General features: G+C 45.0%; 1 protein-coding gene across 1 annotated transcript in view; it reads left to right on the top strand.

Moving 5' to 3' along the window:
• Positions 1-14,037, top strand: part of NEK10 (NIMA related kinase 10) — a 168,916-nt gene that overhangs the window by 7,868 nt on the left and 147,011 nt on the right. The window contains exons 2-5 of the mRNA XM_054019936.1: positions 3,057-3,168; positions 3,544-3,604; positions 8,679-8,812; positions 11,815-11,913. Of these exons, the coding sequence (XP_053875911.1) occupies positions 3,095-3,168; positions 3,544-3,604; positions 8,679-8,812; positions 11,815-11,913 (368 nt within the window). The 5' untranslated portion in view covers positions 3,057-3,094. The remainder of the gene's footprint in view (positions 1-3,056; positions 3,169-3,543; positions 3,605-8,678; positions 8,813-11,814; positions 11,914-14,037) is intronic.

The raw sequence follows: 14,037 nt of genomic DNA on the forward strand, positions 1-14,037 counted from the left end.
TATCCTGGGGAGTGGAGATGCTCTCTCTTTAGCCAGCCGAAGACAAAATGGAGGGGCCTCCCAGGGGTTTAAATAGACTTTCTCTTGTGGGTGGAAACCCCCTCCTCACTCCTATGCAAAGTCCAGCTCCCAGATGGAGTTTAGGAGTCACCTGGGCAAGTCACATGTCCATGCATGACTCACAGTTTTTACAGGTAGCATCCATTGTTTACATGCTACCTTGAACGTCCTCAAGTAGACTTCTTATGTGGATTGGAGCATTCCAAGATCCATTGTCCTTTAAGTGTTTCTTGATTAGGTACTTAATTTCAACATTCCTTTCTCCAGGAACTGACCAAATGCTCTACTAAGGTTATTTAGAAATCAAGCCAGTACACAGCCAATATTCATAACATTCATAACTTCGAATACAAAAATGATACATGCATACAAATAGGATTCAGTAGATCGTAACCTTTGAGATACATTCAGTAGATCGTACATTCAGTAGATCGTAACCTTTGAGATACGTTACGTGGCATATGTAGCATAAAACACATTCTAAGCATATTTCCATAAAGCCTTATGGGAGATCCCGTCACACCAATGTCATTAGTGTTAAATAAGGTTGGTCCTATGACTGATCCTTGAGGAACTCCACTAGAAACCTCCTGCCAACCTGACAGTTCATAAATTTCAGAATGACCTGTAGTAGTCTCCCCTTTAACCAGTTCCTTATCCACCTTTAAATTCTCATATTAATCTGCATCTTCTCCAATTTAACCGATGCTCTTCCACATGGGAAATTATTAAGTGCCTTACTGAAATCCAGGTAGATTAGATCTACTGCATTTCTTTTGTCTAAAAAAATCAGTTCTTGTGAAAGAAAGAGATCAGGTTTGTCTGGTACAATCTACCTTTTTAAAAGCCATGTTGTATTTTATCCCAATTACTGTTTAGCCCTATGTCCTTAGCAACTTTCTCTTTCAAAATTTATTCAAAGACCCTGCATACAACTGAGGTCAAACTAATGGGCCTGTAGTTTCTTGGATCACTTTTTTTCCATTTCTCAAAAATAGGTACTAATTAGCAATTCTCCAGTCATAGGGTACAACCCCTGAGTTTACAGATTCATTAAAAATCCTTGCTATAGGGCTTGCAATTTCATGTGCCAGTTCCTTTAATATTCTTGGATGGGGATTATCCACCACCCCCACCCCCCCAGTTTGGTCCATTAAACTGTTTGAATTTGACTTCCACCTCAAATGTGGTTATTTCTACTTCTGTATCCTCATGTCCATTAGCCACCCTGCCACTACCCCTAAGCTCCTCATTACCCTTATCAAAAATTGAGGCAAAGTATTCGTTTAGGTGTTGGGCCATGGCTAGATTATCGTTAATCTCCACCCCATTCTCAGTGCTTAGCGGTTCCACTTCTTCCTTCCTTCCTTGTTTGTTTGTTTATTTATATGGTTATATAATCTTTTACTGTTGTTTTTAATTTCCTTTGTAAGGTCCAACTCTGCTTGGCTTTTGGCAATTCTCACTTTTCCCCTGTGCTTTCTGACCTCCAGGAGGTAGCTTTCCTTGCTGATTCTTCCAACCTTCAATTTCTTGTAGGCTTTCTGCTTTTTCTTAATAACCTGTTTGAGATGTTTGTTTGTTCACTTTGGTGTGCAACCCTTCTCTGAGAATCTTTTCCCCTTGTTTGGGATCCAGGCTTCAGATAGCTTCTGCAACTTTTCCTGAAAGTAGTTCTAAGCCTCCTCCACATTCAGACACTTGAGTTCTTCAGTCCAATCCACTACCTAAGCTAATTCCCTTAATTTTTTAAAGATTGTGCTTTTGAAATCAAGGACCCTTGTTGCAGACATGTTTTTGTTCCCTTCCATTTAGTTTAAACTGAATTAATTCATGATTACTCCAAGATAATGTACATGCGCAGCTTCCGTATCAAGTCATTTTCATTGTTTTTTTCATTCTTGGGCCACTACCACTGCTGTCTCTGTAGCTGTCATAGCCTCCCTCTCATTTGTAAAGTTTTCCTATCAACCATGAAGGTGAAATCCTGGCCCCAATGGGAGTTTTGCCATTGACTTCAGTTGGGCCAGGATTTCACCCCTAGATTTTTTTTTTTTAATGAGAGTTTAGAATCTGTAGGTACTGATGGCATTAGATTTGGAAAGCTTCCTACTTTCATGGGCAAGTTGATATTTTTTCTATGTCATTATGGCATAGCACAGTGGTTTCCAAACTTTTAATAACGCCAACGACCAACTGCATTTTGTCTTTTTTTGTGACCCATCATTACATATACACTCCTCCTGCCCCAGCACCGCAACCCTAATCCCAGCCCAGTGGGAGGCGGGTGGCCCAGTGGAAAGGGGGTTGGAGAATGAGCTCATCCTGCAGCAGTGAGTGCTGTCCTGGGGGGCTGGTCTCAGCTCCCTTTTCCTGGAGTTGTTATCTGGCACATGGGGTCACAGTGCCACTCAGGTTTGGCCCAACCACCCCATCATCATGCTGAGGAGCAGCTGGTCTAACCCACAGTGGTGCTGCAACCCTTAGTGCCCGGTCGTAATACCAGGAGTTGGAAAGCCAATCCCAATCCTGCAGGACAGGTGCCACCACTGCAGGGTGAACTTGGTTTCCAACTGCTTTCATCCACCTCCCCCAGCATCACTTAGCACAACAGGGTCCTGATCTCAGTGGGGGGCCTCCTGGCACTACCATAATGTAAATAGCCAAATCCACAGCAAGAAATAATAATATGTTGGAGGAGGAACAAGCTAGTAAAAATGGATGGTGGTAGCAAGTTACTTGGGATGCCTCTTTGTCCTCTCTATCCTCTTCCCAAAAAACAGGTGTTTAGGACCAGGACTTACTTACCTTGTCTTTATGTCCTGTATTTTAGGGGATGTCCTCTGTTTAATACCTAGTGTCTCAGGTTGGGCATACAGTACATCTATTCTTTTTCACATCTTGAGTCCTAAAGTTTCTCAAATTGGTTCTACTGTGTGCTATTACTTGCTGCCATTATAGCACAATCGTATTCTGTCGTCCACTTTATTTTTAAGGGAATGAGATGTTAATTCTGCAGTGTTGATGTTTTACAATGCCTGATCAAGACAAAAAGGTGAAGAGCACAGAAAAGGGAACAGACAAAAAACCTCAAGAGATCACTGCAAGGTATAGTATCTGATAATGGTTTAGTTTGTTTGAACCTCAACAGTGACTTTCTGGAATTTGAACCATCTGCCAAAGTTAAATGCTTTAACGTGAAATGCTCTATACATATGGCAATTGTTACTCTGGTCACAGAGTTTATTTAGACCGTTGGTGATTTCAGGCATTCTGGAGAAACAAATCAATGGTTATAAAACTTCTGTATGCAAAAATAAAACAATAGTCTACTAAGGCAATGCCAGAGAATTGCTTTTTCTCTCACCAATGTCAATCACACAAATTGACCTTATTTATATTGAGCAGACTACTAGTTGACACGGTTATAAATAACTTTGTCTAATGAGTTATTAATAGATACATTATTATGTTTTATCCTAGGGATTACTCTGATCTTAAAAGACTTCGGTCTCTTTTAAATGTCCAGTCAAGCAAACAGCAGGTATTTTTTAGTAGTCATTATTCAACATGCTGAACAGTTGTATGATCATGCAAAATAATGATTGTGGTAGTCAGTGTGAATTTTGTGCATTGTCAGAAATAGTCAAAGTTTTTAGTGAGCTCATGTGCAGTTCAATTCACTAGAAACTTTGATTTTGTTGGCAATAGCAGTTTCTCTCTAGGAAAAATCCCATTTACACAGTGTAAAGGAATGAAATCAATCAGCTTTTTATGCTGATATGTCATCTTCATTTTTAAAATAAGAGCAAAATTATCTTCATTTGTTTTGCTATGTCAACATATCTAGCAGAGTTTATGCTTTCACAGGTATTTATCGCTAAACAGCTTAACAACTTTGTCTTTTTCCACACCCTTTGATAATGTCAGAGGAAGTAGTCCTCATTTTCAGCAAGACGCAGGTTAATTATAACATGATGAAAGGAAGTGAAGGATGCAGAACCACAGGTAAACAATTCCACCATGTATAAATAGTCTTTAGAGAAAGACAACTTGAGGTTAAAACTATGTCAAGAAAATTGATTACACTGGTAGTTATCTGCTTATAAGGTCTTCTTCGAGTGATTACTCATGTGTATTCCACAATAGGTGTGCGTGCTCACCACATGCACCAGTGTCGGAAGTTTTTCCCCTAGCAGTACCCGTAGCAGTGCCCCTAGCAACCAGGGTGCGGTATAAGGGGCGGTGTGTGCTCCCCCCACCCTCAGTTCCTTCTTGCCGGCAGTGAAGGTGCTTCAGAACTGCTCTGCTCCAGCTTTGCTGTAGCTCGTCACCAGAACTGCTTGTTCGTTCAGTGTATGGTACCTGTAGTTAGTTAAAGGAACTAACAAATTTATTTGAGCATAAGCTTTTGTAGGCTAAAGCCTACTTCATCAGATGCATGCAGTGGAAAATACAGTAAGAAGATAGATAGATATACACACACACACACAGAACATGAAAAAATGGGTGTTGCCATACCAACTCTAATGAGACTAATCGAATAAGGTGGGCTATTAGCAGGAGAAAAAAACATTTGTAGTGATAATCAGGATGGCCCATTTCAAACAGTTGACAAGAAGGTTCAAGCCACAGCAGACTCCCGCCCAGGCCACCCATTCAAAATATGAGACTGCTTATTAAAATTAAAAAGTCGTGGAACAATAAGAGGCGCCCACAGAGGCCTGCCCCCTCAGCCTCCTCCAAGGGCAAGCAGGCGGGGAAAAGGCAGTTTTGACAGGATGCCCGGGGGCATCCTGCCAATCCTCCTCAGGGATCCACCCTCAATAAAGCTTCCCTTCTCCAATTGGTTGTGTGCTTTCCTCCCGGAGTGGTCGCGGCTGAATTTGGACCGATGGGTTCTCAACACCATCTCCTGGGGCTACAACCTCCAGTATATTTCCACCCCACCCAAACACCCTCTGCCCCCGTCCCTCCTGGGGGACCCCTTGCTCGAGCAGGAGGTGGGGCGGCTCTTGGGCCTAGGAGCAGTGGAAGCGGTGCCGGGGGAGTTCAAAGGCAAGGGGTGCTACTCCCGCTATTTCCTTATCCCGAAGGCCAAATTGGGGCTCAGGCCCATTGTGGACCTGCGAGGTCTGAACCAGTACATGGTGAAGCTCAAGTTCCGCATGGTCTCCCTGGCCTCTGTCATCCCCTCCCTGGATCCCGGGGACTGGTACACTGCCCTCAGTCTGCAGGACGCGTACTTCCACATTCATATATTCGAGGGGCACAGATGCTTCCTCTGTTTCATGGTAGGGCAGGAACACTAGCAATTTACGGTCCTCCCATTTGGCCTGTCCACTGCCCCCAGGGTATTCATGAAATGTATGTCAGTGGTAGCAGCCTACCTCAGGCGCCACGGGGTCCAGATCTTCCCCTATCTGGATGACTGGTTGGTCAAGGGCAGCTCCCGGTCATAGGTGCGGGATCACGTGGCACTCCTTCTGTCCACATGCTCCACTTTGGGCCTGTTGGTAAACAACACCAAGTCCACGTTAAACTCTGTGCATTGTACCGGGACTCTCGGGGCGGTCCTGGACGCCTGGTCGGCCAGAGCCTCCCTCCTACCGGACAGGTTCGAGACCCTGAAGGGGCTCATCGATATGGTCACAAGGTTTTCGATGACAACAGCCAGAGCATGCCTCCAGCTCTTGGATCAAATGTTGGTGTGCACGTATGTGGTCCATCATGCCAGACTCAGGATAAGGCCCCTTCAGCTCTGGTTGACCTAAGAGTTCTCCCAGGCCAGGGACAGGATGGACAAAGTCCTCACGGTGCCTGAGCCAGTGATCACCTCCCTACGGTGGTGGTCCTCCCCGAGAAACATGCTCCAAGGGTCCCGATCAGGAGCAGGGCCCCGTCGCTGGAACTGGTGTCAGACGCATTGACCTGGGATGGGGGGCCCATGTGGGGAATGTTCAGACCCAAGGTCTGTGGTTGGCTCAGGATCTGATCCTCCACATAAACGTTAAGGAGCTCAGGGCGGTACGACTGGCGTGCATGCCTTCCTGCTCGCAACTGGAGGGCCGGGTGGTCAGGGTTCTTATGGACAATACGACCTCAATATTTTACATCAACAGGCAAGGCGGTGCCTGATCCTCTGCCCTCTGCCACGAAGCCCTAAGGCTGTGGGACTTTTGTATAGCCCATGACATCTGCCTAAAGGCCTTCCATCTTCCGGGGGACCGGAATGCGTGGGCAGATCACTTGAGCGGGGACTTCTCCTCTCAGCATGAGTGGTCTCTCCACCCAGAGGTGGTTCACCAAGTGTGGTGAACTCCCCAGGTGTACCTGTTCGTGACTCGGCAGAACTGTTGCTGTCCCTGGTTCTGCTCCGGGGGGCGGGGCTGGCATGGGGCGCTATCTCCAATGCCTTCCTCCTGTCCTGGTCAGGCCAGTTTCTCTGTGCCTTTCCCCCATTCTTGTTGATTGGCAAAGTCCTGGAAAAGATAGACAGACATGGCCTGGGTCCTTCTGATTGCCCTGGTGTGGCCCATGCTGCATTGGTTCGGGACCCTCACGGACCTGGCAGTCGACCCGCTGTGGCCATTGCCGTCCTGCCCGGACCTACTTTCCCAGGACCAGGGCTGCCTCCTCCACCCCAACCTAGCAGCACTCCACCTCACAGCGTGGCTGCTCAATGGTTAGGCTGGGAGTAGAGGACGTGCTCGGAAGGGGTTTAGCGCGTCCTCTTGGAAAGCAGGTGATCCTCCACGCACCAAGCCTATTTGGCAAAGTGGTCTCGGTTCTCCCAATGGGCGGATGAGCGGGGTGCTTGCCCCGTGGCTGCCCCAATCCAGCTCATTTTGGTTTACCTTCTTCACCTTAGAGCCCAGGCCCTGGTGCCCTCGACCATCAGGGTGCACTTAGCAGCCATATCGGCCTTCCACCTGCCGGTGCAGGGTCACATGATATTCTCCCATGCTATGACTGGCTGATACCTTAAGGGATTGGATTGTCTCTTCCTGTACGACAGGCCCCCAGTCCCACAGTGGGACGTGAACGTGGTGCTGGCCCGCCTCATGGGTCCCCCGTTTGAGCCACTAGCTATGTGCTCCTGGTCCCACCTCTAGTGGAAGGTAGCCTTCCTGGTGGCGATTACGTCGGCTAGGCGGGTCTCGGGGTCTCCAGGGGTCGGTAGGAGCGCTCCCTATGGGTACTGCTAGGGGAAAATCTTCCGACACTGGTGCACGTGGAGAGCACGCACACCTATTGTGGAACAGACATGAGCAACACATCTCAAAGAACACCAGTTACGGAAAAAGTAACTGTCTTTTTTCTAGTGTTTGTAGCAAAGTCCTCTTTTCCCCCCACTCCCTGTTGGGACTTTTCTCTACCATCCCTATTTCATGTGAATCCACATAATTGTGAGTGTTACTCGGTGGTCTAGCTGGATGGCCTATTTCTCTTGTTCTTCTACATGCTATTCAAGATGATTTTCATGGGATTGACTGCTGTGGCATGGCTGAAAGTCCTGACATTTTGGAGACAGTCCTGAGAAATCCATCCAAAGCCCAATGTAGCTAGATATGTGACATAGGAAGGAGCATCCTTACTACTTGTAAATCCATTGCTGATGCTGTACAAAGGTGTGGAGAATTGATCCAGAGGATTCTTTGTAACATACAGGGCTATGTATTTGCTTCACTGAGGCTGAAGTTTGCAAGCTACGAGGCAGCTAAATGTGAAAAATTATCCTCCAGGATGCTATCACAATGGATAGCAGTGGTTGGAGGGAGTGTTGTGTGTGGATGCACTGCACCTGTTTACACAAATCAAGCTAGTAGGTGTGGACATCCTTACAGTAACTAAGGGTGGTAGAAACACTTAGCATTTAAAGTGGAAATGGCTGAGACACCTAATACAGATAGACCTCTAAAGTGACAAGAAATATTGTACCTCTGTGCAGCTGTGTGAGTGGGATTGACAGTAACATTTCTGAAACAGTGTATAATATCAATGGTTTAATACAACCTGTAGGAGGCTGGCCTGGAGGGTCACTGATCTCAAAATTTGTCACATTTCTTCATCTACCAGTTTGATCCAGCACTGCGTTGGATCAGAGTATGAATATAGCTTTGTTTGCATTGTGGGATGTAATTTCATATTAGTCTAACAGATTTCAAGTTTTCCCTGTTATTTATGCCAACTTCAAATAGAATTTTCTTTAAAACTTGCTACGCTGAGCTAATGGAGCAGCTACCTTTTCTTTTTACTTCAGTACACATCTGCGCTTGATGGTGCAGGGTGTGAGTGAAGCGGAGAAATTTAGACTTCTTCTCCACTTCCCAGATAATATCTGCTAAAGGAATAGAATGAGTCAGTCTTCCATCAGATGCTTCCTCCGCAATCTTGGGTATTCTTTCCACCCCTACTAGAAGGCTCTAGAGTAGGAAGAAAATTATTCCAAAGAAGTTGCGGCAAGATTTCCCTTTATAATGGCAACTGTTGGATCTTAAGTTAGATAGTATCTGAAATCCCAATAAGAATTTGAGAAGACAAAAGCTCATCTTTTCTCTGCTTGGTTACTTTCTATATACTGTTTGCCTTATGCATACCCTTCCTTGTATTTTCAGCTCCCAGCCATTAACTTTGAAACTGCTCAAAATAGCATGACCAAGTCAGAACAATACACTAACAAGACTAATGGACAAAGAAGCCGAGGTCAATGGAAAGAATCAACTGAAGCTGTTGAACTTGAAAACTTTAGGTAAAGATTGTACCTTTCTTTTAATCAAATATGCAAAGTATGGATGTAGCATGAACTTGGACTTCTAATCCTAACTCTGCTTCTGTGGGTTTAAATCAGACCTTTAAATTTACAACAGTTTTTCTTCTTACCTTATCAATGATGAATTTTTTAAAAATAGCAAAGGAGAGGTTAACAGTGCTAAAGGTAACAAGGAGTCTGGTGGCATCTTAAAGACTAACAGATTTATTTGGGCATAAGCTTTCGTGAGTAAAAACCTCACTTCTTCGGATGCATAGAGTGAAAGTTACAGATGCAGGCATTATATACTGACACATGGAGAGCAGGGAGTTACTTCGCAAGTGGAGAACCAGTGTTGACAGGGCCAATTCAATCAGGGTGGATGTAGTCCACTCCCAATAATAGATGAGGAGGTGTCAATTCCAGGAGAGGAAAAGCTGCTTCTGTAATGAGCCAGCCACTCCCAGTCCCTATTCAAGCCCAGATTAATGGCGTTGAATTTGCAAATGAATTTTAGTTCTGCTGTTTCTCTTTGAAGTCTGTTTCTGAAGTTTTTTTGTTCAATGATAGTGACTTTTAAATCTGTAATAGAATGACCAGGGAGATTGAAGTGTTCACTTACTGGCTTATGTATGTTACCATTCCTGATGTCCGATTTGTGTCCATTTATTCTTTTGCGGAGAGACTGTCTGGTTTGGCCAATGTACATGGCAGAGGGGCATTGCTGGCACATGATGGCATATATAACATTAGTGGATGTGCAGGTGAATGAGCCCTTGATGGTGTAGCTGATGTGGTTGGGTCCTCTGATGCTGTTGCCAGAGTAGATATGGGGACAGAGTAGGCAACGAGGTTTGCTACAGGGATAGGTTCCTGGGTTGGTGTTTCTGTGGTGTGGTGTGTAGTTGCTGGTGAGTATTTGCTTCAAGTTGGGGGGTTGTCTGTAAGCGAGGACTGGCCTGCCTCCCAAGGTCTGTGAGAATGAGGGATCATTTTCCAGGATAGGTTGTAGATCGTGCATAATACGCTGGAGAGGTTTTAGCTGGGGGCTGTATGTGATGGCCAGTGGCGTTCTGTTATTGTCCTTGTTGGGCCTGTTCTGTAGTAAGTGATTTCTGAGTACCCGTCTTGATCTGTCAATCTGTTTCCTCACTTCCCCAGGTGGGTACTGTAGTTTTACGAATGCTTGATAAAGATCTTGTAGGTGTTTGTCTCTGTCTGAGGGGTTGGAGCAAATTCGGTTGTATCTTAGGGCTTGGCTGTAGACAATGGATCGTGTGATGTGTCTTGGATGGAAGCTGGAGGCATGTAGGTACGTATAGCGGTCAGTACGTTTCCGGTATAGGGTGGTGTTTATGTGACCATCACTTATTTGTACTGTAGTGTCCAGGAAGTGGATCTCTTGTGTGGACTGGTCCAGGCTGAGGTTGATGGTGGGGTGGAAATTGTTGAAGACTTGGAACCCCAGAATCTCACACTTTTTAACTGGTAAATGTTTGAAGGACATATTAAATTATACATATTCACTTCTAAAGGAAAGAAGAGATGTGTGGTTTGCAAAATGCAACAAATTATCAGATTAAAGGTTTCCCAAGGGCAGTTAGGCAGTTCAGATTGCTGTTCCATTAAGCACTTTTTTATTTGCATTGTTATAAACACAGGAAGGAATCATAAGATGCCTAAGGTAGAATCTGTTTTGTTCTTCTGATGTTGTGTGTTCTTAGGTGCACCCATTATTTAAATGTATTTGGTTAAGAAAGTTCTGCCAGCCATTCTAGCTGAAAAGTTGAACATATCACATTTAATTGGTTGAAATGCTTTGTTATATCATCAGGGTTGTACTGTGTACAAGTGTCTTGGCTGTGAGAGAGAACGAGCACACACCACATCAGGCGAATCAGGAGGTTGGATAATCAGGGGATCATGAGCACATTCCTCAAAGCCTGTTGGGCTTCCTCTTCAAAGGATAGAAGACGTGTGCAGCTCCTAAGATTTGGAGGACAGAAGCACCAGTCTTTCAGAGTTTAGAAGCTTTGTTCAAAACTTGGGAGACACATCTGACTGCTTAGCTAAATGAGAGTTGGATAATTGAGATCTCATTGTTTTCATTTTAATTAATTTTTAAAACATTCTATAACATATTAAATCTTCTGTAAATCTGACATCATTAGGAAATAGCAGAAAGATTAAATATGGTTATTTTTAACCTTCAGAAACCCCTGTTATGTCAGACTAATTCTGTTTCTGTTCAAAAGTGCTACATCTTTCTAAACATTTAGGTTATTAGCAGGTGCGTTTTATTATTATGAATTATTGTCCTTCAAGACCTTTTCTTCATGACTGTTTGGTCCCTGTCACTGGCCCAAAATGGTTCTGTGCCACTTCACTCTCGTTTGTCATTGTTATTTATATAACACTTAAAGCATGCATCATGCTTTCCAGACAGAAGGCACTGTTGCTGCCCCAAAAAGCTTACACGATACATTGAACATTACATAACAAAAAGTGATGGTAGACAATAGGGTGGGCACTGGAGTAAGGTTGGGACCATGCACCTTAGGATCATGCATTAAGTCAGCAGTTCAGAATCAGAGGTTTAGCTTTTTCTGTATGCATTTTGGGGTTGGTATTTAAGTAATTTGGTTTTACCTTATGAGTATTTTTTAATACTGTTAATACATCCGAAAGTGATATCATTCAGTGAGTAAAAAAAGAGAGGCAGAGCTGGAGCCACAGTACCAGTAGTGACAGTGTATGAAGGCAGTTACCGAATGGCTGCTCCCACTTGCTGCTGCATAGGCTGTTGAGATCTGCTAAATGCTAATTTAAATAAAAGTAGTAGTCATGTTAGTCAAACAATTTATCATATAATAATCTCAACAATTAACTGTCTGCTAATAAAGTTTTTCTCCTCATTAACTTTCAGTAATCTAAATTTATCTTACTACAATGTAATTAACAATACTGCATTTTTTCTCCCCCTCCCCACCCCCCCGACGCAGTGTGAACTACAGGAATGAGAGAAATTTTAGCAAGCATGCTCAACACAAACAGTTTCAAGAGATCTTTACAGCTTTGGTTAAGAACAGACTTACTTGCAGGTAAGAACATGTGATACATGTATGTCTGGAATAGAGGAGACTACTCATTTACTTGGATTAGGCAGGGATCCAAGAAGCATGAGTAAGGTGTGGCTTGTACATGTCAGCAACAGTTCCTGTGGTATGGAAACTGGTTTCACAATATGGGGCTGGGAGATCTTTAATATAAAAAAAACTGGGAAAAAATTGGGTCTCCCAATCTAAATCTGGGCAGATGGTAACAATACTTCTCTGCTTCCTGAGTTCATTTACACACTGCGAACCTGTTGTCTTAAAATTCTGTAAATTTTTTGTTGGAAGTCAATTCTTTGATTTCCCTGTTGCTGATTGCATGCCCATCTACAGAAAAACCAGGCTCCATTTCGCTCATTTCGCTCATCTCAATTGCATCAGCACTGTAAAACTAGCTTTCTACTCATATTTACTTGACCATTGAAGGCTTATAGAGAGGAAACCCTTTTCATACCATTTCTCATAGAATTAGATTGAAACTTCACATGAAATTGTAAGGACTGGCCTAACAGTCACAGCTGGGCTGGTGACCACAGGTAAGGAAGTCCACTAGATGGTAGGGATCAGAGTAATTGCTAGAGCCGTGATCAATAAGCAAGAGTGAGAGTCAGGCTGGGGTCCGAGACTGGAGATTAGAGTTAATTACCAGGCTGGAATCAGGAGACAAGAGTCAGGGTCAGAGTCAGGCTGGAGTTAGAGATTTGAGTTCAAAAGCAAGATGCAGTCTGGAGTTGCCAAAGGCCAGAAGTCTGTGTGGTTTGTCCAGGAAACTTCCTGGAGTGCCCTCTAGGATTAAGTATTGCATTTGGCCAATCAGAAGGCTGCAGGGTGCTGTCACTCTAGACCAGTGGTGGGCACACTTTTTGGCCCGAGGGCCATATTGGGGTTGCACAACTGTATGGAGGGCCGGGTAGGGAAGGCTGTGCTTCCCCAAACAGCCTGGCCCCCGCCCCCTAACTGCCCTCTCCCACTTCCCGCCCGCTGACTGCCCCCCTCAGAACCTCCAACCCATCCAACCCCCCCTGCTCCCTGACTGCCCTCTTGACCCCTATCCACATCCCCACCCCCTGACAGGCCCCCCAGGACTCCCACTCCCAACCCGCCCTGTTTCCCATCCCCTGACATCCCCCCCCCCAGAACCTCTGCCCCATCCAACCGCCCCCTCCTCCCTGACTGCCCCTCAGGACCTCCCTCTCCCTTACGCAACCCCCCCACTCTCCGCCCTTTTACCAGCAGCAGGAGCTCACAGCCACGACACCCGGCCAGAGCCAGTTGCGCTCCCCATGCTGCCCAGTGGGAGCGGCAGGCCAGAGTGCTGCCTGCGTGGAGGCATGGCTGCGGGAGAGGGAGAACAGTGGGGGAGGGGCCGGGGACTAAGCTCCCCGCCCGGGAGTTTAGGGGCCGGGCAGGATGGTCCTGCAGGCCGGATGTGGCCCGTGGGCCATAGTTTGCCCACGTCTGCTCTAGACCCTTTGGGCAGTGCTTCCTGCAATGCCTAACTGTCACTGTGCTACATGGATGTAGCTCTGCATGTCCCCTGCATCCTCTCCAGTGGCAATATGGGAATGTCAGCCATCCCAGGCTCCGCAGACCTGGGTTCTAGTCTCACAGATCTTTACAGAAATAAGTGAAAGGCATTCAAGAAAATATGGGCACTGATATTTATTTTTTGAAAGAAATGTTTATTTTATATTTAAATAAAATTTTCTATTTAAATCCCAGGTAAAATTTTCAAAAAACACTCAAGTGATTTAGGAGTTTAAGGCCAGCTTTATAAAGGTATTTAGGCACCTAAAGATCCAGTTAGATGTCTAGGGGGATTTTCAAAGAACCTAACCAAGTTAGTCACCCACCTCCCATTAAAAATCATGAAAGTCAGTGGGAATTAGGCACCTAACTTGCTTAGACCCTTTTGTAAATTCCACTAGATGCCTATCTGCATCTTTAGACACGTAAATATCTTTGTAAGTTGGTCCTACTTTTAATTTTCAACAGTGTTTTATGCACTTAGGAGCCTAAGTCTCCTTGCAATGGGACTTTGGCCACGTCTGCACCACAGACTTCTGGGCTGACATAGCTCTTCCAGGAATCATTCCTGACCAACATAGCTGT

Source organism: Malaclemys terrapin, chromosome 2, assembly GCF_027887155.1.
Source record: "Malaclemys terrapin pileata isolate rMalTer1 chromosome 2, rMalTer1.hap1, whole genome shotgun sequence".
NCBI lineage: Eukaryota > Metazoa > Chordata > Testudines > Emydidae > Malaclemys > Malaclemys terrapin.